The 27,938-nt window shown below is 59.9% G+C and overlaps 8 protein-coding genes across 8 annotated transcripts; 2 read left to right on the plus strand and 6 right to left on the minus strand.

Annotated features, from left to right (window-relative positions):
• Positions 1–1,891: 1,891 nt before the first annotated feature.
• On the minus strand, positions 1,892–3,616 carry TRAVEDRAFT_74568 (uncharacterized protein). The gene is made up of 7 exons (XM_008045104.1): positions 3,434–3,616; positions 3,315–3,387; positions 3,154–3,256; positions 3,093–3,102; positions 2,923–3,038; positions 2,743–2,873; positions 1,892–2,691 (listed from the first exon to the last, which is right to left on the minus strand). Exons 3-7 carry the CDS (start codon positions 3,158–3,160, stop codon positions 1,942–1,944), a joined length of 1,014 nt encoding a protein of 337 aa, XP_008043295.1. The 5' UTR covers positions 3,161–3,256; positions 3,315–3,387; positions 3,434–3,616; the 3' UTR covers positions 1,892–1,941.
• A 3,969-nt stretch (positions 3,617–7,585) lies between these two features.
• Positions 7,586–7,741, minus strand: TRAVEDRAFT_86322 (uncharacterized protein; the record flags this gene model as incomplete). Its single annotated transcript, XM_008045105.1, has 1 exon — positions 7,586–7,741. A coding segment is annotated over one exon (156 nt), but the record flags the coding sequence as incomplete, so codon positions are not given.
• A 1,644-nt stretch (positions 7,742–9,385) lies between these two features.
• On the plus strand, positions 9,386–10,349 carry TRAVEDRAFT_52259 (uncharacterized protein; the record flags this gene model as incomplete). The annotated part of the gene is made up of 4 exons (XM_008044672.1): positions 9,386–9,473; positions 9,522–9,835; positions 9,890–10,155; positions 10,211–10,349. The coding sequence occupies 4 exons, from the start codon at positions 9,386–9,388 to the stop codon at positions 10,347–10,349; spliced, it is 807 nt and encodes a 268-aa protein (XP_008042863.1).
• A 964-nt stretch (positions 10,350–11,313) lies between these two features.
• On the minus strand, positions 11,314–13,981 carry TRAVEDRAFT_39931 (uncharacterized protein; the record flags this gene model as incomplete). The annotated part of the gene is made up of 5 exons (XM_008044485.1): positions 11,314–11,508; positions 11,539–12,423; positions 12,497–13,353; positions 13,409–13,619; positions 13,760–13,981. The coding sequence occupies 5 exons, from the start codon at positions 13,979–13,981 to the stop codon at positions 11,314–11,316; spliced, it is 2,370 nt and encodes a 789-aa protein (XP_008042676.1).
• A 2,359-nt stretch (positions 13,982–16,340) lies between these two features.
• TRAVEDRAFT_74569 (uncharacterized protein) lies at positions 16,341–17,839 on the plus strand (the record flags this gene model as incomplete). Its single annotated transcript, XM_008045106.1, has 2 exons — positions 16,341–17,279; positions 17,339–17,839. 2 exons carry the CDS (start codon positions 16,341–16,343, stop codon positions 17,837–17,839), a joined length of 1,440 nt encoding a protein of 479 aa, XP_008043297.1.
• A 1,083-nt stretch (positions 17,840–18,922) lies between these two features.
• On the minus strand, positions 18,923–20,235 carry TRAVEDRAFT_52262 (uncharacterized protein; the record flags this gene model as incomplete). The annotated part of the gene is made up of 5 exons (XM_008044673.1): positions 18,923–19,192; positions 19,291–19,470; positions 19,520–19,711; positions 19,768–19,898; positions 19,962–20,235. 5 exons carry the CDS (start codon positions 20,233–20,235, stop codon positions 18,923–18,925), a joined length of 1,047 nt encoding a protein of 348 aa, XP_008042864.1.
• A 387-nt stretch (positions 20,236–20,622) lies between these two features.
• TRAVEDRAFT_74571 (HET-domain-containing protein) lies at positions 20,623–22,268 on the minus strand (the record flags this gene model as incomplete). The annotated part of the gene is made up of 2 exons (XM_008045107.1): positions 20,623–21,300; positions 21,357–22,268. 2 exons carry the CDS (start codon positions 22,266–22,268, stop codon positions 20,623–20,625), a joined length of 1,590 nt encoding a protein of 529 aa, XP_008043298.1.
• Positions 22,269–23,607: 1,339 nt separating this feature from the next.
• On the minus strand, positions 23,608–27,727 carry TRAVEDRAFT_31426 (uncharacterized protein). Its single transcript, XM_008044466.1, has 9 exons — positions 27,345–27,727; positions 26,176–26,371; positions 25,971–26,081; positions 25,832–25,906; positions 25,619–25,772; positions 24,899–25,563; positions 24,273–24,823; positions 24,130–24,208; positions 23,608–24,060 (listed from the first exon to the last, which is right to left on the minus strand). Exons 1-7 carry the CDS (start codon positions 27,557–27,559, stop codon positions 24,575–24,577), a joined length of 1,665 nt encoding a protein of 554 aa, XP_008042657.1. The 5' UTR covers positions 27,560–27,727; the 3' UTR covers positions 23,608–24,060; positions 24,130–24,208; positions 24,273–24,574.
• Between the last annotated feature and the right edge of the window lie 211 nt (positions 27,728–27,938).

Raw genomic sequence — 27,938 nt, forward strand, 5'->3', positions numbered from 1 at the left:
CATCCAGATCAAGTGAGCTTTGAGACCGCATAGTTTGCTCGCTCATGTGTCTTCCTTTCGCAGCCTCGGGACAAGCGAATCGATCCCTCAAATGTCGCGTTCCTGACCCATGCGTCGCCAGGATGTACCCAGGAACATTGCGCACACAAGGCAAAATGAACGGGTACGCACTCGCTCGGCGAATCCACTTGTCTGTGGCAGAAGATGCCTCGCTCACGCTGCTCGTTACAGACGGGCACTATGTCTCAAACTCCGCGCTCGAGGCATCCGAGTCGAGCTCGCAGCAGCGGCAGGATACCGAGTACGCTAAATCCCCATGCTGGGCGCCTTCGCTGACCACATATCAGCTACGTTCGCCGTCCCACTGAGAGCACACCATCTCCTGGCGATCGAGAGACCCGCACGCACATCCGACTTGGACCGACAACCTGGAGACTCACAGAGTCGTTTAGAACTCTGGCCTGGACTCTGAGGACGCGAACGGCACGTTCGCATCGCTCATGTCGTAGCCCTGGGTCCAAGCGGACTCCGACGCGTGTGGCACTTGTATCTACAGGATGCAGGAGACCCGCATGCGTGCAAGTGATCTTATAGTACACAGCGCGCTTTTGGTTGGCTCCCGAGGCCTCTGCGCCGCTCGTATGTACGCTACTCTAGTACTGCTTGTTTTCTAGAGTACGAGGAAATGCACATCTGCTTTCGCAGACTTGGAGCCGCAATCCGAAACCTGTGGCCGTGTTACGAGCGTCCCCATGACGCGTACCTGTTCGGGGCTACCCAGCGATTCACGACGTAGATAGATGAAGCAATAACTCGCTTGAACGGAGCACTTCGCCGGAACTGTGACGATCGCGCTGTTCACGGCTCGGACTCGGAGCAGCTCTACCGCCGCGCCCTCACGATCTGACCTTCTCGTAACTGCACAGACTTCGGCTGGCTATTATTTTCGCAACTCCACAACAAGAACCGGATTATTCAGGTCCTGCGCAACGAGGGATATGGCGGCGCAGACACAAGCGGATATATTCAGGGATACAGTAGTGTACAAAGCGGCATGAGAACACATCGAGGGCGCAGATGGCGCATTCGTACGACGGAGAACACGCAGGGCGGGACACCAACTCGCACGGGCGCTGGCACGAGCAAAACCAATCCTGTCCCGATAGGCGGGGCGTCGTAATGCGCACAACTTGGGCCGTGTGTGCACACATCTTGGCGACCGTGTCCCGACCGCTTTCCGGCGCGCAAATGTGACATCCGAGTCCGTACGTGGGCATCAAACACTCGGGAAGGCGCCACGAGCATACCCCAGATTTCGATTCGGATAGCAGGGACTTGACGGCCAGGGGTGAAGTGCCATGTTCGCAGTCGAGTGGCCCGGCGTCGTAGATACACATACACGGCGTCGAGGAATCAGGGCTGCTCTTGCGTGTAGATTACACCCATCCTACTCAATCGAATGCGCCAGAAGATGCCCGCGAAGTCCGCGGCGGACCGTATCACGAGCTTGCATATTTCTGCGGCCGTTCGAAGATCAGCATGCAAGATAGATGGCCGCTACACACTCGCTCGAGTAAACAGTCTTCCCTGGACTCTAAATCGCGGCGTCCTCTCGATCGGAGCTCGGCAGGTTCGCGTCCGAGTCTGTGCACTGGTTCACTGCACGTCCGGACTCCACAGACAAGGGGGAACGGTACGAATCCGGCCCCAAATGCGCAAAATCAATATATTCAAGTTGTGCATATGAGTGTCTCCACCGACATGGGCACTGGCTCAAGGCGCAGACGGCAGCCTCGATATCCTACCGCCACGGACACACACCCACGGGCTGTCGGCGTGCACGAGCGTAGGCCCGACTGAAACAGATCGTGGGCTTTTGATTTGGGGTGTTGCGAGCGTTGCCCGGGTTCGCACATCTTGGCAGCCGGATTTCGCGTCGTCCTAGTGCGTGAAGACGGTGGGGATGGCCGCACACGAAACAGGGTGTCTCCGGGACGTCGACGGCGGAGTTCCCGTGCAATATCCGTGCGTGCCGAGGCCGCTGCACACAAAAGACGGCGTAGCTCGAAGCTTGTCGCACCGCAAGCGTTTCCCTTCGTTTCGAGGACTCGAGCACGCGGGGGATAGTGTACGCAGATGCGCCGCACTCGCCCTGGATCCTACTGTGCGCAGAAAGCCGTCAGCGCACGGGGAAACGTCCCGGAGGTTCACCTGCCATCCGCGGGCTCGTCCGCTCCCGACCGGGTCGCGCGGTGGGTCTCGCTCGATACGCGATTCGGATGCGCCCCAGCGCCGCCGTGAGACGCGTCCGAAGGGCGCACACTCCGTCGCCAACGACGCGGCGTGGCCGTGTACGAAATGAGCAAGTACGCGCATACGGACGCTGAAGCACATGCCGCGGGTGTCCGGTGCGGCGCTCGCTCTCGCTCTCGCATGTGTGTGCCGGGGCATCCGTAGCCGAGAGCAGATGGGGTGTGAGCGGGCGAGGGCGCGGGGGCCGAGAGCCTGGAGGGCGGAGCGGGGCCTGTGTGTGGGGACATGGGGGCTGGTATTAAGCGACGGCGGCGTCGCATAAATACCTGGCTTGTACCTTGGGGTGCAGCCATCCGTCCCCCTCCTCACTCCACCCTCTTCAGCTCCTCCGAGAGCGGTGAGCTCGTCCCCGGCCGCGCGAGCACGTACTGACATCGTCTAGTGTCGACAATATTAGCACATTCAAAGGCTACTGGACAAGATAAGCACCTGCCTGTCGGATCCGTACGAGTCTCGCAGCTGACTCGTTCCCTGCTCCAGTTGCGCCGTGTCGAAGGTCGAGGGGGGCGGCGTGGATGCAGCTGTCGTCGTACGGACCGCAACTGGTGTCGAAACGCGAGCTACCAAGCGGTGAGTCGGCCTTGTACAAAGGTCAGGGCGCTGACGCACTTAGCCGACGTGTCTTCCTTTGGGCGCCGCGCGAGCAAGCCGCCGCGACGCCGACTTCACAGGTGCGGGGCGCGGCGTGGCGGGGATGGCCAGCAGACTCGAAGCCGGGTGGATTGCTGCGCTGGCACACGGTGAGTCGGTGTCGGACTCGCACCGAGGACAAGCGAATACTGACGATTTCTGCGGCGGTCAGAATCTGCAGAAGCGCGAGCCAGTACGCGAGGTACGAACTCATCATGTCGGTTTCGGACGAATCGTCTGTTTCGCTCGCAAGCAGTTTTGAGGTATGTACCTGCCGTCTCGATGAGCTGCTTCCGACTGAGCACGCTCCTAGCTGTCCGAGGACGGAGATCAGTGTCCGCTAGCCTTGCGAGCGGCTCGAGGGTACGTACCTATCGCTTGAGCATGTCAGCCCGCGACACAGTCCCGCTGTGGGGATCTCGCGTGCGCGAGGCATCGAGGCACCTGGTGAAGTCAGCGAACCGGGAAGAGGTGGAGTAGAAGTGTGTACCGTATTCGCATGGGGGAAAGCGCACGACGGCGCGGACGCGGCCCCCCCAACGCCCCCAACGCGGACATCATCTCCAGCTCGGTAGGTGAGTGCAGACGAGCTGGAGAGCGCCGGGGCGGCAGTTTCGGCGTAGCCGCGTTGCGGCGGGGTTTCCCTCGTCGTCCTGTGTAGTGCTCGCCGCCTGTGGTCTGGCCGGAGCCGCTCTTGTCGTAAAGCACCGGTATGTTCCGTACCTCGATGTGGGCGCCTCGATGCTAATCGCCCTATCCCACAGACATGTCCTGAAAGTGAAAGTCAGTGTTCGTTCCGCTTGCAAGCAGGATGCGGGTACGTACCGGCCGTCTCTGTGTGTCATTCCTCACTTCGCGCGCTCCTAGCTTCCCGCCATATGACTACAAAAGGTGAAGAATCAGTGTATGTTGCCCTCGCGAGCGGCTCGAAGGTGTGTACCTGTCGTTCGGGCACGCCGGCCCCAACTGACTTCCTCCGCAGCACTCCGCAGCACGGCTTTTAGGCGAGCAGGAAGCTGGGAGGCACCTGATTGCGTCAGCAGGGTCGGAAGGAGTAGCATGGTAGCCTAGGAGTACGTACATACAGTATTCGCGCCGGGGAGAGTCGACGTAGCCGCGGCCGCCCTCCGACGCAGACTTCGTCTCCAGCTCGTTGGGTGAGTGCACACGAGCTGGAGAGCACCGGGGCGGCAGTCTCGGCGCAGCTGCATTGCGGGGCTCGCCTCGCCGTCCTCCGCAGTGCCCACAGCTTGTGACTCTGCCAGAGCCGCTCTCTTTGCAAGCTACGCAGCCCGGCTCGCAGAGCGCTGCGAGAGCGCCTCGCGACGCGATGCTTGGGACACGGCGTCGTTGTCTGAGGTTGTTGGCACGTGAGGCAGTGGCGAGCACGAACGACGAGGACGATGTCCACGGACATGTCCTCGCCGCGGCGTGCTCGCGCGGCCGCGTGGTGGCGCGCCTTGCCGTGTCGTTGATGCGTGCAGGCCCCGAGTCCAGCGTCGCGCAGGGAACGGGTGTACGTGCGTCATGGCTCGGTACGCTGCGATGTCGGTCCTCAGCGTCACACCGCGAGCAGAGACGGCGGCGACGCACCTAGAGAACGCGGCCGAAATGGCCACTATGTGTTTGTAGCGGTGTAGAAGCGTATATATAACCATTTACTTGCGTTCTAACGCGGCCGGGGTGCGGAGTACAAGCGGTGCGGCCTCAACGAGCTTTGATGGGCGGTCCGAGACGACGGCCGCTGAAATGGTCGAAATTCGGAGTGCTCGTACGTGCTTGGAAACGGCGGGATCCTGGTCGTAAATGTGAGGAGCATGCGCATGACAAGTTATAGAGCCGTAGCTTGCGACGGTGGTCCGCGGCGCGGCGTTCTTTGTTTCGACCCGTGAGACGGCTCAAAAATGTCGCGATATTTTGTCCTCGTACCGCGCGAAAACCACGACGGCTGGATGCGCCGGGGTGCAGGGATCGTGTCGTTTCGTTTTGCAGTCCTTGCAGGGCCGTATGCGCGTGCAAGGTCGGTTTTAGGCGTCGCTCGGAGCTAGAATCTCAGCTCATTAGAGCAGATCTTGTCCGGACGCGGGGGCAACACACGTACCGTGTTCCGCATAGCCCGTTGAGTATGCTGCGTCAGCATCGCGCAGATGGACTGCAGGGATGCGACGGAAACGGCGAAGGAGGGAGTTCAGAGGGAGTCCGGAGGTCGTTCCGCGCTGCAGGCGCAGGACGGCCGGGGCGCGTTCGCACAAGGAATGGCGTATGTCTATGAGTATTTTACACACCCATTGGACGCGTGGAGGGTGTCCGCGAAGATGCACGGGTGGTGGATCGAGAACGATCGTGCCATCTCTAGGGTGTGCTCGTAGGCGGCGTCGACGATGAACGGCGGGCACATCCGGCAGGCAGCTTGTTACCCGTCCAATGGCATGTCCTTGCCTTACGAATTGCAACGTTTCTGAGTGTGGCGAGGACACGGCCGTTATATTCTTGAGTGCACTGTAGCAGGACCATCAGCGGATGTTGGAGAGAGCGCGGAGAGAGCCTGAGCGCTTACGTGTTGAGCGAGGTCCCGAACCGAGCTCGAGCTCATGTTACACGCTCGTACTACCATTCGCACTAGATAATTACAAGAGTGGGGGCGTGCAGCCAGCCCGAGCCGCGGACAACGCCATCGTGGGCGAGAGCGAGAGCAGCAGGTCGATAGGCGCCCATGCGTGCACTCGTTTGGCGCGTGCACTCGAGCGTCGTGTGTGGCTTCGACGCAGGTCTGCCACATCTAGGAAGCGAGGGCAAGACAGCGAGCGGCGCGTGGGTTAAAATAACATCGTATTCAGAGCTAACTACTACATTGAGCTCCTCGCGGGCCCCCTCCCTTTCCCTCTCCCACTCCTTCCCCTTCCCGTTCACCCTGCTCTCCCCCGCCGCGCGCCACCCGCCCTCGGGCGTCGGCGGCCTTACATCCCCCACATCCACGTCGATCTTCATCTCCTCATCATCACGCACAATATCCGGCAGCGCGAACGTCGCCGCGCGCACGCCCTCCGTGACCGCCTCCACGCGCATGCTCGCAAACGACCTTTCCCCCGGCTCCGACTCCGACACCAAGCTCAAGTCCGCCCCAGGGTCCACCTGCGCGCCCTGCGCCATGTCCTCCATCAGCCGGTCCAGCGCGCTCACGTCGCCGAGGTGCACGCCGCTCTCGCGCGCCGCCGGCGTCGGGCTCGCGTGCCGCGCGACCATCGAGCGCATGCCCAGCCCGGCGCTGACGCTCATGCCCTCGTCCCCGAGCGCGAACCCGTGCTCGAAGTCGAGGTCGAGCCCCTCGAACGCGCGCTTCGCGTCCATGTGCGCGGGCGCGTCGACGTCGATGCTGTGTGCGCGCGTGGCGAGCGTGGGGCGCGGCGGGTCGATCGGCTGCGGCTCCGGGTCGATGGAGAGCACGCCGTCGTGCGTCGGGTTCTGGCCGCGCACCATCATCGGCGGGAGCGCGGGGTTCGCGACGCGGCGGTGTGTCTGCGGCGGGGGGCGGGTGAACGAGGTGGAGGTGGCGATGGGGAGCTCGGAAGCAGGTTCGGTTGCGCGAGAGGTGTCCGCTTCGGTGTCCTCTGTTGCATCTTGTATGTTTGACGTAGATTGACCATCTCCGCACTCGACTCGAGACTTGCCTAAAGACGGTGACGGAGCTGGACTGCCGCTCCCGCTTCGGGCCGAGGAAAAGAGGGCCTCCTGGCTCTTCCGTTGCAGGCGCTGTTGCACGCCTTCCGGGGTAATGAAGGGACTGACACGACGGCCGACGCTTCCAAGACTGGATGTGCTCGCCGGCCGGAAGAGTTGATGAAACGGAGATCCCGAGCGAGATCCCGTCGCCGATCCTGGGCGCGGAGAGTTGTACCTCGAGGCATTGATACAAGGAGTCGAACGTGCTTCGAAGGAGCGGTCGCGTGAATGACCGCGCTCAAAGGACTGCTCTTGCGTCGGCGGAGAGCGTGACCGCAGAAGACCAGCAGGTGAGGAGTCGGCCTGAGGGACAAAGGAGGAATTGCTGATGATCGAGTCGTCGACGGGCATGTCCGTGTCAGCGAGGAGCGATTGGCTATCGAGGTTGGTAAGGGAGACCTCGGAGTGGCCGATGGACAAGTTAGATGGGTCGAGGGAGTCGGAGTCATTGGATCGGATAGACTGGAACGACTCGTCCCTACTGAATGGCGGTGGTTCGTCTTTAAGATGGTCAATAAATGAAGGGTCGTCGGGGAGATCTGTGGGGTCTTGTTAGCATGAGTAAACGACGCCAGTTCAGGCAGAGCAACATCATATGCACGACACAGCAACACGAAAGGATATAGCTGCATCTATACCCGTCTGTCCGTACGAGAGTCGCGGTCTCAAACAGAGCGCGCGCCAGAATTGCACCCTCATACCGACGCGCAGCAACGAAAGTGAACTCACCATCTGCGCCGCCCGGAGGCTCCGAGTACTCATGACGCGTCTTGGCCGGAGAGGGCGACGGTGGCAAGAGCGCCGCATCCTGCTCATCCTCAGGCCGGGGCGGCGTGTGCGGCTGGGTCTCGTGAATCATGGAGTCGATCTTGCCGACGATGCTGTCGTCCAGGGGGGCGCCATACTCGAAGCTGTCCTGCATCTCCTCGTCGCTGGGGGTGCCGTAGTCGTCCTCGGAGTAGTACACATCCTGGTGCTCGTTCTCGCCGACGTCGAACTCGAGCACGTCGCACCGGGGATCCCAGGTGACCGTCTTGCGGCGCTGGCGACGGCCGCCGGCGTCCCGGGGGCCGTGCAGACGACGGGTGACCAGCGAGGGGCGAGCAGGGGACGGGGCGGAGGACTGGGCCATCATCGCAGGACGCGGCTTGGGTGGCACGGGCGGCGGGTCGTCTTCCGGCGGGGTGGCATCCGAGCCGCGGAGGAACGGGCTCTTTGTGACGGGCTCCTTCTGGAGGAGGCCCTGGAAGGCCTTGGACTGCCTGCGCTTGAAGCCGAGCGGGTGCTCGTTCTCCGCCTGGTCGGCCATGGAGACGGGCCGCGGCCGCTTCTCGCCGCTGACGCGGCGGGGCGAGGGCTGGGGGAGGAGGGAGCGGAAGGGCGACTTTGTGACGAGGTTGTTCTCGCGGACATGTTTGTAGGAGGAGGAGGAGCGGCGGGCGAGGACGGGCGCGGGCTTGCGGCGCGGTGACTGGTGCTCGCGCGGAGAGAGAGCAGATTGCTCGGGCTGGGGGGAGTCGCGCTGCTTGGTGATGCGGAGGGGTGTGGTCGGGCGCGGCGGGTGTGGCTCGGGGGAGTTAGACTGGACGCGCTCGCGGAGAGGGTGGGGCGCGCTCATCGGGGGACACAGCGAGCAGGGCGCGTCGGGGGACGAGGCAGACGGTGGGCGCAGAGAGGGAGAGCGTGGGAAGGCGCCCAGACTCGAAGCCAACCTTTGTTTGTTCAACAACGCGCACAGCACGTGACCGCGTAGACCCCTCTAACCAGGCGCCCGACGCCACCACTAGCGCGTCTCTTCTCCTTCCCGCCACCACTGCGCGTCTCTCCGTCTCCCCCTTCTCCCACACGTCTCCAACCGTGCTAGAGCGCCGTGATTCTAAGCGGTTATTAACTCACCATTACGAACCAGAGGTGGGGGCTTTCTAACAGGACTTTACTAACAGGTGGGTTATAAAACGGTGATAAATCATTTCTAACAGTATAGAACACGTTTATAATAGTACAAACCCTCGCCAGACCTAACGAACGAGCCGACGAAAGTTCCTCACCATCGTTGCGGACCTCCGAGTCGACTCCAGAGGCCAAGCACGTCCGACCTGTTGGTGAGTGTGCTTACTACCGGTACCGCACGCCTAACATGGGCCTTGGGAAGGGGCGATTTTGGCGTGTGTAAAAGTCTCATCAATGCACACACCATCGGGGGATTGGCAGAACCTTGGAGAACCCTTTCTCGATGTCGAGTGCGTCACTGGCTCGGGCCCGTGCGGCAGGCAAGGTTGTAGAGTACAGAGCGGCGTGTGCGTATGCAAGCACACGCCGCTCTGACCCTCGAGGCTCCGGAACGGCGACGAGCGCCTTGCCCTTCATGGTCAGAAACACCGGGAGCTTTACTCACATTGTGGTCAAGGCTTTCTTCGTGTGTTATAACTATAACACGTTAATGGCCTGTTAAAAATTCCTCCGAAGGCTCAATGTTGATAACTTTTGTGAGAAAGGGTCCCGGGACTTGATCGACATGTGTCGGATTTACTAGTCGATTATAGTGCCCAGTCCTGTTGTCTGGGAGCGTTTTTGAGCAGTCCCTCGCATGCCCCGCCCTCACGATTATTTACGACCATTCACCGCCTATTCTGGACCCATGCCTACTTCACAGTCACTAACCGGTTTATAACAGGTGTGAACCATTGTTAGTTATACAATACCATCTGAGTCTCCTCCTGCCATGTCCGACCCGGTCCCCGTCCTGCTCAAGCACCTGCCCAAGAACGAGAACGAGTACGACAGCTACAGCCTCCACAAAGCCATCTTCAGTCAGTCGCTCCCCCTCATCAATTAAGCCCTCTCTCAACCCCTCGCAGCGCATGTCGAAAAGAGTGTCGCACCGGCAGCGTCTCCCGACACATGTCCGCCACTGTCTGTGATCATATACGCCATACAGAATATACTGACCGTCAAGCCGCCCTCCCTTGATTTGCTCCCCTCTCTGCTCCAACTCCTCGTCCATCTCGAGACAGTCCGCCTCGACCTCATCGACAAACTGAGCGCTATCCTCCGCCGACATGAACACCTCGCCGACATACACCGCAAATCCCTCGAAAGCCTCACCAAGCCCTCCCGCACCGCCGCCCAGCGCACGGTCTACCGCAACATCATCGACAGCGTCTGCCTCCTCGTGCGTCTCCGTCTCCCTCCCCCACCCGCACCGCACCCCTAACACCCTCCACAGCACATCCACCACCTCTGGCGCACCTACGACCCCGCGCGCTCCGCCCCGCTCACCTCCGCCCTCATCGCCTACTTCCCCGCCTTCTTCGCGCGCGACCCCGACACCCGCGCTGCGTGCGCCGCCGCACTCACGGAGCGCCCCTGGCACCACGGCATCGCCCCGGACGAGCTCGAGCGGAACGCGCGTGTTGGCGCGCAGGCCGCCGAGTTCATGGTGCACGCCGCGCAGTACACGGCGGACCCAGTCGCGTACGCCACGGAGCACGGGTATGCGCTTTCTCGTCCCCTCTGACGGTCAGCGCGAGCTGATGACCCGCGAAAGGTTTGAGCCCGACGCCGAGTTTGACGACGTCTTCCCGCCTCCGGACCTGGATAAGATCGCGGAGGCGGTGCAGCGGTTCATAGGGATGGTGCAGCCTGCGCATGACGAGCTCCGCTCGATACTCGGAGATCAGCTGTAACCTCGGGCCCGTTGCACCTGGTGGTTCCGGCGACCATCTTTGACAACATGTATTTTCCCTGCTCGACGGGCCTGGACCGCATCGCACGGCGGTGCAGCCAGTCTTTGACAGGGTACAGCCCGCGCACCGCGCACTGGCACGACGCTCGAATTCGGGATAGGCGATGGATTTGCCAGGCCGCGCACAACCCCCGCAGAGTCTCGCGGTCGACGAGTGAGCTGCACTGATAAATGCTGCTAGTCGCACGCGGACGCTTGTCGCTTGTAGCAGCTGTCTCTTTGCTTTTGAGGGAGAAACATCAAGAAATAGGCCCTGGCGTGGCCTCCGGATCTCTTCCGATTCTCCTGAACGCGGAAAGAAATGCCTTCCAGTTGGGCCCTTTTAAACGCGATGCACTGACAGCAGCAAGTAAGGATGTCAAGAAAACTGGTGAGAAAACTCTCACCGCAAGTGGTATGTACCATGGTCAAGCCGGGGTGAGCGTCCATCGCACCATACAGTTACAGTATGTCCGCGAGGGTACGACAGAACTAGAAGGAGGAATCCGAGGCTTTGGATCGGTTAGGGCCGTGAACCTAATTCACGCGAGGCTTCACTGACACTTACTCCGTGGGGACGGGCAATTCCTGCAAGGGATGTGTCCCATTATGTAAGCAGTGATTGTGGCTGAAAGGCGGTCGCGGGCGTCTACACGACGCCTCGGAGCGCTCGATGTACGGAACGGAGGTGCTCTCCTCCGAGACATTGCAGTCTGCGTACGAATTCGAGTATATTGTAAAGTATGTACTGTAGAAGTATGACTATGGGGTGCATTATATGGATCTGTACAGTAGTCCTCCCACTACTCGTGTACTGAGAAGCCTATTTACCAGGATTGGCATCGATGACATCGATGTTCACACCGGGTGGCTGAGAAGCCTTCCACCGCCCGCTCTCTCTCCCATGCTCGGCTCGGCTCCTGTCCTCACTCCGCCATGAGCGCTGCCCCAGCATTGGCGAGCTCGTCGACTACGGGCTCACCAGCAGGTAGCCCCTTCCACCGTAACACAGCTGCACACAAAGCATCGACCTTCTGCTGCTTCTTGGTAGTCCGAGACTTCAGCGGAATCGAGCTCTGCTTTCCCTCCCGCCGACGGTGCCAGTCCAGCTGCAGATCCAGCTGCGGATTCATCATCTTGCCTGCGTTCACCCGGCTCTGGATCTCGTCGACATCTGCCAGAGGGTCTACCTTGTCCAGCATCGCGTCCTTCGCATCTGCCTTGTCTTGTTTATCCTTGTCTTTCCGGTGCTTCTCCTCGATCACCTTCTGGTCCGCCTCTGCCAACTCCAACCGTCGCCGCCGTTCAACGCCCCCGGATTGCTCTTGCCGGGCCCGCTTGCGTAGGTACGTTTGAATTTCCCCGTCGCTTCCGAGTTTCCGCTTGCTGTATGCAGCGGTATGGTTCGCTTTGTGCATGTCGCGAGAATTGTGTTGCTGCAGGGACATATTCGGCGCATGGCGCGCGTCGCGGCGGAGGCGTCCTAACGCCCCCTCATTGTCATCGTTCGTTATCCGCATCCATGCCGCACGCTTCTCCGCCGCAGTCAGGCTCTGGATTTGACCATCCGCGCTGAACTCGGTGGTAAAGCGCTCCCATGTCTCGAGAGCACCTTCAAAGAAGGCAACCAGAGCTTTTTCGAGATGCGGGAGCAGGGGGGCCATACGTAGAATGGCATAGATGACCTCCGGACGGTCCCAGAGCTTTCCGTCCATAGAGACGGTCTCATGTGTCGCCGCAGGAGAGAGCAGGATGGATGGGTTGTCGATGACTCGACGGCAGTGCGCTTTGACGTGCTCATGAAAGGGTGCAAGGTCGAGATGATTGGCGGAGAGTGGATCAGGACCACGGACTTCTCGCATGTAGGGGTGGCTTATAGACTGCCCATACAGAGCGAGAACACAGAGCTCAGTAAGGGTCGGAATATCATGCAGCCCAGCGTACATGTTCTCCTCGAGGTGGTTGAACTTTCGGTCGACCTTTTTGTCCCGCAGCGTCTCCATGAACTCTATGTAGAGTGGGAGATGTGCCAGAAGCTCCGCGGCCGCTTCGCAATGAGATTGGTAGCGGGTGTTGCTTGTGTCGGGGAAGGAGAATTGAGTATCCCACCACCTCTGATGCTTCGAAGAAGATCCGTGTACTGTCCTGTTGACCCTTTTTGTCGTCCTTGTTCTTGAACAGGGAGCCTGCGAGGCTCGTAAGCTTCACACCTCCGCCGGTCGAGACAGTAGTGGCGCGATCTTGTGCTGCAGAAGGTCCAAATGATGCGGCGGCGGCATTGTGAACGTTCATGAGAAGGAGAGGGGCGGTCAGGTCCGCTTGCGCCCAGAATGCGGCCATCCGTGTGTTCCCGCCCTTCACGGAGTTCAGCTCCTTATGCATGCAGCAACCGCCCCACACGAAGAGGTCTATACGACGCTTCTCCGCATCTGAAAGGGCGGCAAAGCGTGCATTGCCGAAGCGACGTGTTGCGCGTTGCCTCGCGTCCTCGCTCAGCCGTATGCGGTCGACCTCGGGAGCCGCCTCCCAGCTGCGAGCACCACCGGCGTTGGAGACCATGTGCGTAAGCTCCTCCTTAAGGAGCACCTCGAACTCGACGACTGCTATGCCGTCAGAGAGTGCGCGGGCGGCGCGCTCGTCGCGATCGCAGGTGATCTTCCATTTGCACAGCATGGATGCGAGCTTCTTTTGATCTGCTGCATGGTCGGTGTTCATGCCTTTGACCTTCGCCGCGATGTCTGAGACTGTTATCGGGTTCTCCTTTCCGAGGGGACTAGAGTTGTACGTTTCGCAGAGGTCCTCGAACACGTGGATCCAGCCCTCTAGCTGCGTCTTGCTGCTGTGGTCGGGCGCCGATGAGATACCAACAAAGTTGCGCACATGGGTGTCACCTTTGTTGGTATAGAGATGGTGTGACTTGTAGTTGACGTTCTTATGAGTTGTCCCATCGCAACTGATCGAAATTCCTGCAGTAACGTTCAGTCTTCAAGGCCGTATACATCTGGTACGCATATCTCTCACCATTCGCTTCCTGAATGTTTTCGATGACTTGAAGCTTTGCAGCGATGTGCCCCTCGCCAACAATACGTCCGATTGACCGTTCACTTACAGACCCTTCAACACGGAGCCCCGCCGCTGCCGCAACACGCGCAATCGTCGTGATGATCTCCGAGCGGGCAACTCCTGCGTCGGTGAGTTCCCGAATGAGATTGCGCGAGGCTTCGGTGACAACCTGTAAACAGGCTGAGACACCGCTGCTCAAACCGTTACGCCAAAAGGCAGTTTAACTGAAAGGTTATACTCTCAGCTAACGCGGTGTATATATGCACTACCGGCATATCTGTGCTAAGCCTACAGCCAGGCTTACACAACCCCCTTTTCTTTCAGCAGGAGTGTGGTGCTCTCCTTCAGCTTCTTGGCCATGCCAGTTTCGATCGCCTGCGCGACCTGTCCCGGGACCCGACTGATACGCTTTGTCAAGGTTGCATTCCGAGTCTCGATGAGCTGATTCCGAGCTTGAGCCGTCTCGAGCTCTCGCATTGCCTGATCCCGGTCGGCCTCGCCCTGCATGACTTGGGCATGCTTTCTCTCCATGGCCCTCTCCAGGTCCCGCTTCTCCGTGCTTAGGTGCACAAGCTGGTCATTGAGGTACGTCTTGTTGGCTCGGAGACGACCTTCTTGACGGTGACTATTATGCACCTCCCGTTTATAGGACTCCGCTTTCTCCTTTGCAGACTTGAGGGCTCCCTCCACGGTAGTGAGTTCTTCTTTCGCTCTCGCAAGGTCTTACACAAGAGCTGATGCAAGTACGCCGGGCGGACCGGGCTCCGGATGGGCGGGAGGTACATTCTCCTTGTTATGCTGGAGACTGGCCCTCCCCTTGTGAAGGTTGGCCAATACAGCGGCCTTCTTCTCGGGAGAAAACTGGCTATATGGCCGCCACTTCCCCATCGGTGCGGCGATCCTGGTTCGACAAGTCGGGTGGTGCGGGGAGTGTTCCACCGATGCGGCGGGCAATGCGGTACGTTGACATTTCCTTTTTGGGAAATTTAACGATCACGTGCAGCTATGTTCCTCGCTCCGCTCACGGATGTAGCTACGGCTCTCACATGTCTCTCCGACGTCACCAGAGAGCACGGAATCATGTACTATACATATTTTATAGCATTTGATTGAGACAGAATTTCAATGACTGCCTTTCACCTTGAATGGCACCTCTGAGGACTGCAGTGCAAGATTATTAAAGCATCGGAACGAAAATCTATCTCAATAGATCGTTTCTAACTATGCATATAACACCACTTCGTAAATTTCGGACCTCCTCCTGCTGTGCACGGTGCTGTAGCATATGTCCGTGCTCGAGACCGGGCGTTAGCTGAGCGCACCCAAATCGGGTAATGGGCGCTTCTCAAAAACCTCGCACATCAGCGAAACCGCCGGACACTCGCGAGCACTCGGGAGCGCTTGGGAGCGCTCCCAAATGGCGCGATCACTCCCAATTCGAGGCCATGGTGTAGGAGGTTTCGCCCTGTCTCGGCAAACCCCCGGGAGCGCTGCCAAACCCTCCGAGCGGTCGCGTCGTTTGCGAGCGAACGCGCCATTGGGGAGCGCTCCCGAGCACTCCCAAGTACACCCAGCCATTTGTATTAAAAAAAGAAATGATATTCACGTTCGAGCGTTCTCGAAACAGGCGGACACGACATCTACGATGAAAGTAAACACTATTTGATTGCGATGTACTGATACAACATGCACTGGCAGGCCGCAGGCTAGATATTGCACAAAAAGAGAAGACTAACCTTGCTGCTCGGGGAGGGCGGCACAGGCACGAATGCCACGCGACCGTTGATATTCCAGTAGTATTCATGTGCACCTGAACCAGCTTGGAGACTCGGGACTATGAGAAAGCACTGAGAACAAGGCGGTTAGCGAATAGAGTCGTCTCAGGGAATTTATAAACTTACGTGGACTCGGATCGCGTATGACGAATATCGAGCAGGCTACGGAGCGTATTAAATCACAGCATCGCAAGTTAGAGGGGGCTAAAGACGTACCGAAGTTCCTGATCGTTGAGCGGTGTCATTGTTGGCGTTGTGTCACGCATATAGCTGGTTCATCGCATGTTAGCTGAGTTGAGGGGCGAGATACAGGACGTGGGAATGAAAAGTGAGACTCACACATCACAAAAGCGAATATCGGAGCCACAAGCTTTGGTGTGGCCGCATTTACCCACCTGTTGGACACGTTAGTGCGAGCCTGCAAACGAGCAAAGGAGCGGACGCATGCGGAGTCTACTAGATGATGGACAAGGAGTGGAACTCACGTAGAGTTGCATCGGGCATTCGGCGGGAGGCGGGCAAGATGGCCGAGGCGAGCCCAGAGCGCAAGCGATGGAGGAGGTAAGAGGAAGAGGGGCGACAGAGGAAGAAGAGCCCCGACGGAAGCCTTATGTAGGAGTCGAAATGGAAGGCGGCGCGGGACTTGATTAACTGACGTCTGGGTATCCCGATGAGGTCCTATTGCCGCTGGATTCGGTCATTGTTGGCGTCCGCTCGTGGAGGTGATGTTTGAAGGGGTGAAGTGGTACCTTCGGAAACCTGGCAAGTACTCCTGGGTATTTGGGAGTGAGTGGAAGTACTTGGGAGCGCTCCCCAACCTAGGACGGGCGCCAAATTATTGGGAGCGTCGTGCGGTTTCGCTGATGCCAGGCATTGCCCGTCCCCAATTGCCCGTCCCCATTACTCCGTCTCACGCTCGGGGCCTGCGCCTTCACGCTCGCCCCTGCCTCAGATCGTCAACCATGGGCTCTTATGTTATACGGCTCTCTGGCTCTCTTGTCGCCTGCTTCGGTCAAACCACCTGTCTGCTCAATGTGAGTTCTCTCTCTTGCACACGAAGCCTCGAGAAGACATGACAAGCTCACACATATTGTGTTCTCGCGTACTTAGTCGACATGTGGATGATCTCTGTGAATTTCCACCTGCAATTCAGGCGGTTCAACGTCCCTAGCGAGGTCAACGTCGGATACGCCGTTCTATCGCATGTCTGGCGACCATCCGAGCAATCTTTCGAGGAAGCCTTTGGCTTAGCCCAAGAGCTTACGGCGGTCTACGACGACCGCGTGAGTGCCAAGGTCCAGGGATGCCATCGTCTTGCCGAAGCCTACAAGCTCCCCTGGTTCTGGGTCGACACTCCCTGTATTGACTCCAGGAACAGCGCGGAAGTCTCGGAGGCCATCACTTGCATGTACGACTGGTACGCCCATGCGTCGATCTGCTTCGCATATCTCCCCGATGTGCCCCCAAACGATACCATTCGCGCCCCCAACTCCGCTTTCCGGCGTAGCATCTACTTCAAACGAGGGTGGACCTTGCAGGAGCTCATTGCGCCACGTCGTGTTGTCTTCCTTGCCGAGGATTGGACCCCCATCGGAGAGAAGCACGAGTTCGCGGACGTCCTGGAGGAGATCACGGGCATTGACAAAGGCATCCTCACCTTCGACATTACCCTTGAAGACGTCAGTGTCGCCCGCCGCCTTTCCTGGGCATCCAACCGCCAGACCACCCGTGTGGAGGACAAGGCGTACTGCCTGCTGGGCCTCTTCGACATACAAATGCCCTTGATATACGGCGAGGGAGACAATGCCTTCGTGCGGCTGCAGCAAACCATCCTTGCAAGAATCCATGATCACTCCCTCTTGGCCTGGAGTGCTTCAGAGGATTCATCGACCGGTGGTGATGGTCAAGACTCGCTATGCACATCCCTATCGACTGCGGTCTTCCCGAAATCCCCTGCCGCGTTCGCATCGGCCTCTCGCATGATTCCAGTGGATACGCAATCTTTCCTCACTGCTGTGATGTCACTTTGTGTTGGGTCATATGAGGATCATAAGGTGAGCATGCCCACGCGCTGCTCTATCATTCATCGCGCCTTGGCTTATGTGACGCCCAGCTCTTGCCACGCATAGGTCCAGTCGATCCCCACGGTCTCAAATGCCGCTTACCCGTCCTCTTCAACGGAGCCGATCCTTTGGCCGCGCTTCTCGCTTGTCGGGAAGATGACCATAAGACATCGACGACCTATATTGCGCTCGCGCTAGCGCACTGCGCGGGCCGAGATGGACCAGGTGTTTACCGTGTCGGAGGACACCGCACCATAGAGGACGCTGCTCACACTCGTCGGCAAACCTGTAGGCTGCTTCGCGTCAATCTAGACCTTATCGACCCTCCGCTTTCCGGCATACCGAGGATCTTCAAGCGCCCGGCCTTCCACGTCCGCTTCATGAGCTTCCACATTACGAACGACTATCGCGTCACGGACCTGATCCGCAGCTCCTGTATGTCTATCCCCCGCTGGCTCCCCTTCAAGTTCTGCATCCCTCGACCGCCGCCATCCTGCGCCCGCGCCCACACCCACATCCAGCCTCCGGCCGTCCCCGTTATAGACTCATAGCTCATTCTCGGTACTTTCGAGCCTTGCATCCAATCCTTCGCTTCGTCCCTCGTGCGTCCCTGTCTCTTCGCTCGTCTCCCCATGCGCTAACGCCAGTTTAGTGAGCCCTCCATTTCCTCTGACTGTACGGGTCTCTCTTTGCAGTATTATCCTGGTTGCACTGAAGTAATATTCCTCGGCACGGGGCCAGCCCCGTTTCCCATATACCTGTTATGCTGTTCGTTTATACGCTAGCGTTGTTGATCGTCTTTGCTTATCCTGACGTTTGTGCTCTGTTCGATGACTCTGCTTTCGACTCGCTGTGTTCCCTGTGTCCCGACTTGCACTATCCTAGCTATCTACAAATATACCCGCGATACATACTGCGTCCATCGAGCACTCTGAGTGACAGCGCCCAGGTGCAGCTTGTGCATGGGCAAGCCTGAGAGCCCTCGCCTGGGGCAGAGCCTTTGCGTGCGGCTGCAGCTTGCATCGCCGCGTCCAAGGTCAGCGCAGAACCCGAGTCAACTTTCGGGCCCCTGTACGTTCGGCAGTGTCTGCACGCGCTTCACCTTGCAGCGTCACGGTTCCGTTCCGTCACTGGCCGCGCGCGAGGCTCCTGCGTGGACACCACGCGCGGACGCGACAATGGCGCTCGATACGCACCCATGGTCCCCTCGCGGTATCGCACGCGACTGCCCTCGCCGCCCTGGCACTGCGAGCGTGCGCTCGGCGACAGCAAGTGCATAGTGCAACTTGCGTACAGCCACTCGCCGCGGGACGACATATATTCGCTCCGAGCCGACGTCGTGCTCGATGGGAGCATGTACCCCGACGACGGCGGCGCCGGCCCCGAGGACGACGCAGACCGCGTGCTTGGCTACTGTTGTTATGGAATCCGAGGAGATGAAGTACGAGGGCGTCGCGCCGGAGCCTTCCCATCCATGTCATATCATTTACATATCTCAAAGCAGACTTTGTACACACTACCGCACAAATTCTGCTCATCTTCTACGATACATTGCACGCTCTTGCAGTACGTTCAGAATTTTGCGTACACTGTGGAGGCAAGACAAGGTAGTGCATTTAAACCAATCTATAACTCTATCCCCTAGGTAGAAGCCTAGACATAGCGTAGACGAGAACGTCCGCCGACCCGCCGTCCTCCCCCAGTACCTGCATCTCCTCCAAGTCGCGGTCCATCTTGTCCACGTACTCCGCAGCGCCCGACATCTGCGCGACCTTGCAGCATGCAGCGTGCAGCGCGAGGAACCGGGGGTCCGGCAGGGGCAGGTACTCTGGCGAGGGGCGCGGGAAGCCGGGGATGTCGACGTCGCAGACCCTAAAGTGCACCTGTTCCTTACACCGGAGTGCCTGTCTAGCTTCGTGCGGATAGGTATGGACTGTGTACGCGTGTTCTTAAAGGTCCAATTTGGAATTCGCGCGAGAGCATGAGTGCGGAACGAACGCACCTGGCCTGGAAGGGCCTCAAGCCAGAGCTCAAGGCCCTCGAACTGGGTGCGCAATTTTGCGGAGAGCGTCAAGATGTTGGACAACTGATGGGCTGCTGCAGGTCCTTCCAGCTCCTTTCTCACATCTTCGTATCCGGAGAAGCGGGCTAGAACCGCCCGTAGTGCACTTCCCCTGTCAGGCTGCATGACCGACAGTCAGCACGATGATTCTCGACAGAGCACTGCTCACCTTGTTCTCCGACCCGGGATTATCGAAAGACGAGACGGCGTCGTTTGTCCTTTCAGGTAAGATGTGGCAACAGCTCGTCGGTCCGACACTGACGGTGTCGGCAGGGTCCGGGAAAGCACTCGGGCTGGCCTTCCAGACGATTACTTCGATTTCTCCGCTCAGCATGCATCGGAAACCGTCCCGAATGAGGGCCTATGTCGAAGGCCCATTTAGCGCGTAGTAGTCGGGCTACTTGGAACAGTACGCACATTCTGCTTCGCGCCGGAGTGGTCTTGCGGGGTCTGAACGAGCTCGTGCTGGATACCAGCTCGCTGCGCCGAGAGCGACAGCCTGGACGGGTGTTCGGTCGGGAGAGGGGTGCGACTCCTAGCGCTTCCAACTACCGGGTAGTACTTGTACGCTCAGATGAAGACACCGACTAAAAGGCGAAGAAAATGCTCACAAAAATAAACGAAGTTCTCAAGATACAGCTTCCCGAGGTCGTCGAGTCTCTCGTAGCTGCCGTTGGCGGATATGATTTCCTCGGCTACCGCCTCAGACGCTTGTCGAGTGGGGGCGTGGATGGGAAGAGCGCCGAGGACGCGGATGTGCAGGGAGTCGCGGTTGGCGTTGACCGCGGTGTCTTCAGAGGGCAGAATGTGGACAACGTAGGCGCGTTTCGCGTTTTCACCGAGGTTCTCGACGAGCGCATCGTTCGGACGAGGGAGAGGCGGCATGACTGTCGTAGCCGGTTGAGGAGTCCCGCCGTTTCGAGTCGTTCGTTCGTCAGGTTCAGACTCCGCTTGACGGGCGCGCGGACCGGGGACCTACCGCGGTTTTTGCTCAACATCAACATGATAGCTCGCAGAGTCTGAGGCCTTTGAATTCCAAGTTAGTACAATGCAGGAGCAGACAGAGCAAGCACTAGGAGCAGAACGAGAACGAGAACAGCGGACAGCGAACTGGATATATAGTACAAGTATATGAACTTGGTTGAAACGCAGTTCCAGGAACAGCAGGCGCAAAACAGGAAGGTGGTACCATGACGAGAGCGAGACAGCAGGGACGGAAGATACACGAGACTGTAACAGGAGAGCAGGCGAGGGCGGCGGGAGTGCCAGACGCTACGATGGGGGCGTGTGGGCGAGATCGCGTACTGTGCCGTCATGGTTGTGTGCGCCGTCGCGCCACCACCGCGCGAGCCTAGAAAGTTTTGGGATGCTGGATGGCGCCACGAATGGACTGTGCGACTTGATGGCGCCACGAATAGACTGTGCGACTTGATGGCGAGGCTGCGAGCAACCGGGAGAAACCACCGCGTCTGTACGACGAGGGCCGTCGGAGCCGACACTGGCGTTTGGTAATGGAGGAGGCGAGGAAGGAGGAGATGTACCTCGGGAGATGGAGAGGGGTGTTGTTGAAGGACAGAGTAATGCACGCGTAGAGGTAGCTGCGATGTGGAAGCTTTCGAAGCGCATGATCAGCGCCGGGGTCTGCTCCACGGCGTCCTGAGCGAGAGCTGCCCGGATGGCTACGTGGGGAGCTATGAGGTCCAGGTTGACGCGGAGCAGTCGAGACGGTGGCCATTCCGGAGATGGAGACGCTTGTTGAGCCCATGCCCCCACGTCATACACGCCGGGAACCACTGGAACCTTGTGGCGCATGGCGATCGCCACGTAAGTCGACGGAGAGTGTTCTTCCCGACATGCAAGTAGCGCGGCGAAAGGTGTCGAACCGAGAAAGAGAACAGGAAGGCTACAATTCAGCCCATGGTGATCGACTGGACCGATGCATGGTAGGAACTTGGTGTTGCTCATTAAGTTTCCGAGTTTCAAGTAATTGTGGCGAGGGAACTCACCCGTTGCCCTGGATAGGACGCTGAGCATAGAGGCTTGATTGACGCCAAGAAATGCTCCATGTCGACCTTGACCAGACGAGCATGTCGTATGAATGCTTTTGGAGAGGGAGCGAAGGGCCAGATGGACGGGTTACGTAGGTCTTGGGACTCGCTCCATGCCAAAAGTGTGTGGTCGCAGACTTCCAGCATGATGTTCACTTGTAGCCTGATGAATGCTTTGTACCCGCCTTCACCGTAGAGAGGAGCCATGTGGATGCCGAAAAGGCCCATCAAGCAATATGCGACGTCTTCCGGACGGCGTGCATTGCGATGTGATGCCCAAGAGAGACGGTCCGCGACGCTCACGTCGGAGAGGGGACGACGGAAGGTGAGGACATCCCGGTCGATCCCAGTAATCTCCTCTAGGAGGTCCGCGAGCTCCTGCTTGTCTCCCAGGACGGTCCAGTCGGTAGAGAGAAAGAGGACACGGCGAGGAGCGATGAGTTCCTGCAGCGTCCATGCGCGCCGGAAGTAAACGCTCTTCCGGAACGCGGAGCCAGAGGCCCGGATGTCGTCGTCGGAGGGGACATCGGGAAGGTGGACGAAGCAAATCGATGACTGCGCATACCACTCGTACATAGACGAGATCGCCTCTGAGAGTTCCGCACTATTTGTCTGGTCGATACAGGGGGCGTCGACCCAGAACCAGGGAAGAACGTGGGCTCGCGCGAGATGCCAGCACTTCCGGACCTTGATGCTGAGACGCGGGTCGTTGACGAGAGCAAGGTCCTGTTCCAAGGCGACAATCTCTGCGTAAGATTGCTCGATATCTTGCCAGACGTGCGAGAGGACAGCGTAGCCACCGTCGAGTGTTATCGGCTCGTTGCACGAGTTGAACCGCACGTGAGGATCTGCGGACGAGAGCAACCGCATGTCGGCTATGCAATAAAATAAGATTGTAAACGCGGCTGCCTGAGCAGAAAGAACTCACGTTGAGCAAAGAGCCAACAAGGCAGAGGCGGACACGGCGAAACGGGGGGAAAGCTCGAGGGCTGGCCATGGTGAAGGTCAGTTTGAAGTACTGTAGAGACTCGTCGGAGCGCGCGTCGCGCGTGTGAGGTAACAGTGGCGAGAGTTGCGCACGTACATCAACAAATTGCCAACAACACGCCCGCGGTTCCGGAGTCCTGATCATGGACAAGCTGACTTCCGATGGCTAGGTATTCACATCCGCTTCCGAACTTGAAGCTGGAATCTAGGAGCCTAACCCGGTCTATGTGACGGAGCGCGGCCACCCCGCAGGATTGGTGGCGGAGTGGGCATTGCGACGAGGTTTTCAAGCCCGTCGAAGATTCAAAGGGCTTGTGTCTGGGCGCGTCACCTGCGATTGTTGTGTACAATCGTGAAGTAACCGTTCAAACAAGTGTAGAATCTTCTGCGGATAGTAATCATGAACCTCGAAAACCCACCGTGCTGCCCCTGCTCTTCCGGTTCCAGATTCGGGGATCTGCGCTGCACCCAGCGGCGGAGGGGGCCCATCGGCCTGTGCTGCGCCTTATCGAGGAGGTTACACCCGCAGCGCCGGGGTCCCCACGTGCGAGCTTCTTTTGCACGGGACAGGGTACAGCGGCACACCCGCGGTAAGTGTTCCTGGCGCACAGAATGAGCCATGCACTAAGTATAGCGTGCTTCGGGGAGAGAGTAATGGCGCACCTGAACCGCTGACTTATGTGCATATTCGAGTGTCAATGCGGAAGACGCAGCGTGATGTTGGGTGGTCATAGGGGAATAGCGCCGGAGGTCGTATTAGAGTGCTGTCATCCATCGATCAAGAGACCACACTGACAGTGTATATCACAGCCTGCGCTGTGTACAACCTGTGTATTCTAGGCTGCACGCAGAGCGTGGCTTGAGAGAAGACGGCGCGCGGCGAGGAGCGCGCCGAGTATATTGTACGCCAAGCTAGATGAACGGAGGGCGACAGTAAGCCCAAGAACAGGGGGTACCAGCAACAGACAGCAGTAGCGAGAACGGGAGAGCAGAGAGCGCGGAGGGCTGTGATGGAGCGACAACATATGGAAGGGGATTGCACGACCACGGACATCGATTGGCAGTGTTTCCATGTGAACCATGTCAAGTCATCCTCGGAATGTGAGGACATCCTCCAGAGATCCCCGCCGTGCCGGTCGGGCTTATGCTGCAGAGCCGTCATCTCGGTGTAAGCCGTCGCGGACTCGAGATGTCGGAAGGCATCGTGGTCGGCCCAAGGTGTGTGGGTAGCGCGGAGGGGATACCGCATTCATGTAACGATGGTGTTGAGGGTCGGGATCCTGGGGAGGGAGATATTGTAGTTTGAGAGGGAAGGGGCGACGGGTCCTGAGCCGCAGATGATCGCGGCGTGCGCATACCACCCGTACATTGACGGCATCGCCTCGGAGACCTCCACGCTGTTATTCTGGTCGATGCAAGGGGAGCCGATCCAGAACAAGGGGAGGTGGTATCCGTGGACTTTGGCGTTGAAACGCGGGTTGCCGACCGGTCGCCTTCCAAGGGAACGTTGCGCAAGACTGCGCGCTCGACGTCCCGCCGGACATGCGACTGGATGACGCAGCCGCCGGCGAGCAATCTCGAGCTTGATATCTTGCTTCGTTTCACGACTGGTATTGCGCGTCGGAATCAGTAGAAGAGCGCAGCAGCCGCATGAATGATTGCCAGCGGGCCAGTGCTATCGAGGGAATGCCACGTCCCGGGGGTAAGTCAATATCGAGCAGCGCGCGGGGAACGAGGGGCGTACCTCACGCAGAGTCGCAATCGTGTTATGTACTGTATAGACTGGGTGGGCGAGCACGCAGACTTTCAGTCTCAGCCGAACACTGCACGCGCTGCCCTATCAGCAACCCAAAACAGCCAAGTACTCACAGCCACGAACGCACGCACCTTGCCTGCTCGCCCGCTCGCCAGCGCCGCACGCGAGAGCTCTGCTCGCTTGCTCGCCAACGCACACGCGAGAGCTCCGCAACTGTACACCGAGGATAACATTAGATAGTGGTATATAGACACAGAAATGCAGGGCAGAGGCGCAGATCCAGAGGGAGAGACACAGACGTGAGCGAGAGTGAGAGAGTGAGAGTAAGAAAACAGCAGAGATCCGCGAGCCAAGCAACCACCCCACCCCTCCTCCCCATCTATCCTTCCTAACAACCCAACACGAACGACGAACCCGAACCGACCGCGCGCGCCTACTCGTCCATGCACCAGATCTCGAGCCGGCCCTCGGGGCGGCCCTTCGCGTGGTGGCGCGCGGTCTCGATCGCGAGCTCGTAGTCCATGTCGTCGCGCAGCGTGACCTTGCCGCCGTCCTCGTCCTTGAACTTCATGCCGAGCGCGCCCGGCACGACGCCGAACTTGCGCTGCACCATGTCCATGAACTCCTCGTACGGCGTCTCCGGCAGCAGCGCCATCCCGCGCACCTCCTCCCGGTAGTACAACTGCGCGGCTCCATCAGCTTTCGTCCCACAAAAAGAGGAAGGGACAAGGGAGACACAAGGGAGAGAGGAACGCACCTTGACACGGATCTTCACCATCTCAAACACATCCTCATACTCCCCACTCACATACCCCTCCTCCTCCTCCTCATACCCGCCATAAAAGCTGCTCCCCGACCTCGAGCTCGGCCCCCTTCCCGTCCCCCTCCTTGTCAGCTTCCGCCGCATGCTCCCCGTCCCCGCCGCGCTCGGCGCATAACTACTCGGCGGCGCGCCCCTCAGCGTCCCGTTCCGCCCCACACTCGCGCCCTGCGCATTCGAGCCCTTCACCCAGTTCGCGACGCGGCCCTCCGCACTGGGCGGCAGCGGCGGCACCGCCTGCGCCGCCTCCTCCTCGCCCGTGTACCCGTCCAGGTAGTCGTCGTAGAACTCCGTCATGCGCCCGCCCGCGCCCTGGCCGCCCGCGCCCGTCGGCGACCCGCCCTTGCGGATGCTCAGCCCGCGCGTCGGGCCGTTCAGGCCGAGCGGTGGGGGCGCACGCCCGGCACCTGCGGACGTCGCGCTGCGGCCGAGTTGCCCTGCGCCGCCGGCGGGGGAGGTGGGCGAGGCCTTGGGGGGCGTGTTGGGCGGGGCGCCGCCCATGTTCGCGGCGCGGATGCGGTCGCGCGCGTCTGCGGGCACGGTGATCGTCGTCTTCGCGCGCTGCAGCGCGGGCGGCTTCGGGTCGTCGCCGTTCGCCGGTTCTACCCATCAATTAGCGATCAGCCCTATCGGGATCAGCGCGAGAAGGAGACGCACTGGGAACGCTCGTTGCGACGGTGGCTGCGCGCTGGAGGCCCGCGTTCGGGCCGTCGTCGACGAAGATGCCGGTGGGCGTGATGCCCTGCTTCAGGCGCGCGACGCCCGTGAACTCCGTGAAGAGGTCGTTTGTCGACTCCGCCGCGACGAGTTTCTGCGCCCCCGCCCTACGTCAGTCCCCCTTACTTCCTTTCTAAAAATCTAAAGACGCACCGCCTTGCCGAGGAAGTCGCGCGCCTTCGAGTTCTCGAGCTTCTTCTGCGCGGGGCGGTACAGCACGCCCACGGGCTGCGTCACGATCCCGTTAGCAACGTTATCCCTATCATCTCTACCTGCGCAAAGGGGCACTCACGATGCTGAACACGGTGTAGCCCTCGCCGCGGTCCTGGATCGCGTCGTCGATCACGCCATGCTCCTCCGTCGCCTTCTCGCGCCGCGCGTCCTCCATGTCCGCCAGCCCCTCCTGCACACCCGCATCGCGTCAGTTCCCTTCATTCCCTTGATACCCCACGCCCTCGACCGGGGAAGAAAGACGGGCGGAAGGAAGATGGACGCACCTGGGCGTTGCCCATGTAGATATGCGTGAGGCCGCGGTTGAAGAGCACCTCCGCGCTGAAGAGCTTGAACTTGAGCCCGAGCTGCTCGTAGTTGATGTACTGGTTCCCGCGCAGGTACAGCAGCGCGCTCGAGAAGTCGTTGTACGCCGCGTCGTACCGCGCGAGCAGGAAGTTGGATACGCCGCACTGGAAGTATCTGCCGTGCGAGAACAGATTAGCGCCCATCTAATGGTTACGAGTGCGCAAACCAGAACGGAAGACAAGCCGCGGGGAGTTGCATTGCACACAGTGACACCGCGAGCAGCATCCGCGGCGCATCCCCCTTGGCGCCGGTCAATTGCCTCGCACGCCCGATCACGCGCTTGGCAGGGCGTACGCGCCCACGGCGCGATCGCCCAGACAAGACGCCAACAACCGCCCACAACTCGCGGTGTCGGTGTCAGTCTCGATCTCAAGTCTCAATCCCGGTCTCACATCCTCGCCGCCATCGCACCCATCCTCGGCCTCACACCCGCACTGCGACGTGTGCCGGACCGGCGTGCGGCGGCCGGGGACGGGTGATGGAGGGTGATGCTCGCGCCGCCGAGGCGATGCGCCGTCCAACAGGAAAGATGAGATGAGCAGAAACACGGAATCCGCGCGCCATCCTGGGCTGCCCGGAGCCCCAATAGCCCATTGAGCACACACACGCGCGCACGCACGCCCCGAGTCCCCCGCGCGCGCTTGCGTCTGGGAGCAGCGGCGGTTTCCATGGGAAAGAACCGCGGGACAGAGCACACCCCCACGCCCGTCCCGAAGCCTAATCGACGGGCAGGGCCTCGGCCGCGGGACCGGGGGCTCGCAATGTATGGTTCACTGCGCCAGAAACAGAAACAGACGGTGGGAAGCCCGGGCGGGCGCGATCTGTTATCTGTGCGGGGTTCCCAGGGTGCAGAGGGCCGGGCGGAGATGAGGGGCACGCTGTCGGGGTGCGGCGAGAGTAGTGGGACGGCCTGCGGGCGCGGGCGGGCAGAGTTGCGGGGGCAGGGGGTTGCGAGAGGGACGCTGCGGGAGACCGCAGGCGGGGCGTGGGTGCAAAGGCGAATGCGAATGCGCGGACAAGGGCGGCAAAGGCGAGGACAAGGACGCGGAGCGAAACGGGAGACAAGGCACACAGAGGGGGGACTTACGCAACGGCAAGGTACTGGTCGAGCTCTGTGGCGGCCGTGAACTGCTCTACGGCGGCTTCGTGCTCGCCGAGGGTGGCATAGATGAGGCCGATGTTGGTGAGGATCTTGGAGGAGTCGGCGATTCCTGCGAAGAGTTCGAGGGACTTTTCAAAGTCCTCTGCGTCGTAAGCGGCGAGGGCGGCGGCCCAGGTCTCGAGTTCTGCCTTGAGAGACATGAGTGGAGAGGGCAGTCGAGAGAGAGGGAGAGTGGGGGAGGAGTCGGATTAGAGGGGGCCGATAGATAGGGATAAGAGAATATAAGGAGGCAGACGTCGTGAGCGTGAGGCGTTCCGGACGCGTCTGGGAGGGAAAACAGGCAAGAGAGCGAGTCGAAGAAGAAGAGGAAAGAGCGAAGGAAAGACAAGACCGGCCAACCCGCCGACCGTCGCACTCGGAATATTAAAGAGCGCACGAGCCGTGACCAGCCGTGACCAGCCCCGCCCAGGCTTCCCGTCCAATCACGTCCCCGTCGCCCTGCCGACCGCACCTCTCCGGTGCGTCATCCGTCCCAATCCGGCAGTCGTGTCACACTCTCCCGCCCTCCGTCGCCTCCCA

Source organism: Trametes versicolor (genome assembly GCF_000271585.1).
Source record: "Trametes versicolor FP-101664 SS1 unplaced genomic scaffold TRAVEscaffold_11, whole genome shotgun sequence".
Classification (NCBI taxonomy): Eukaryota; Fungi; Basidiomycota; class Agaricomycetes; order Polyporales; family Polyporaceae; genus Trametes; species Trametes versicolor.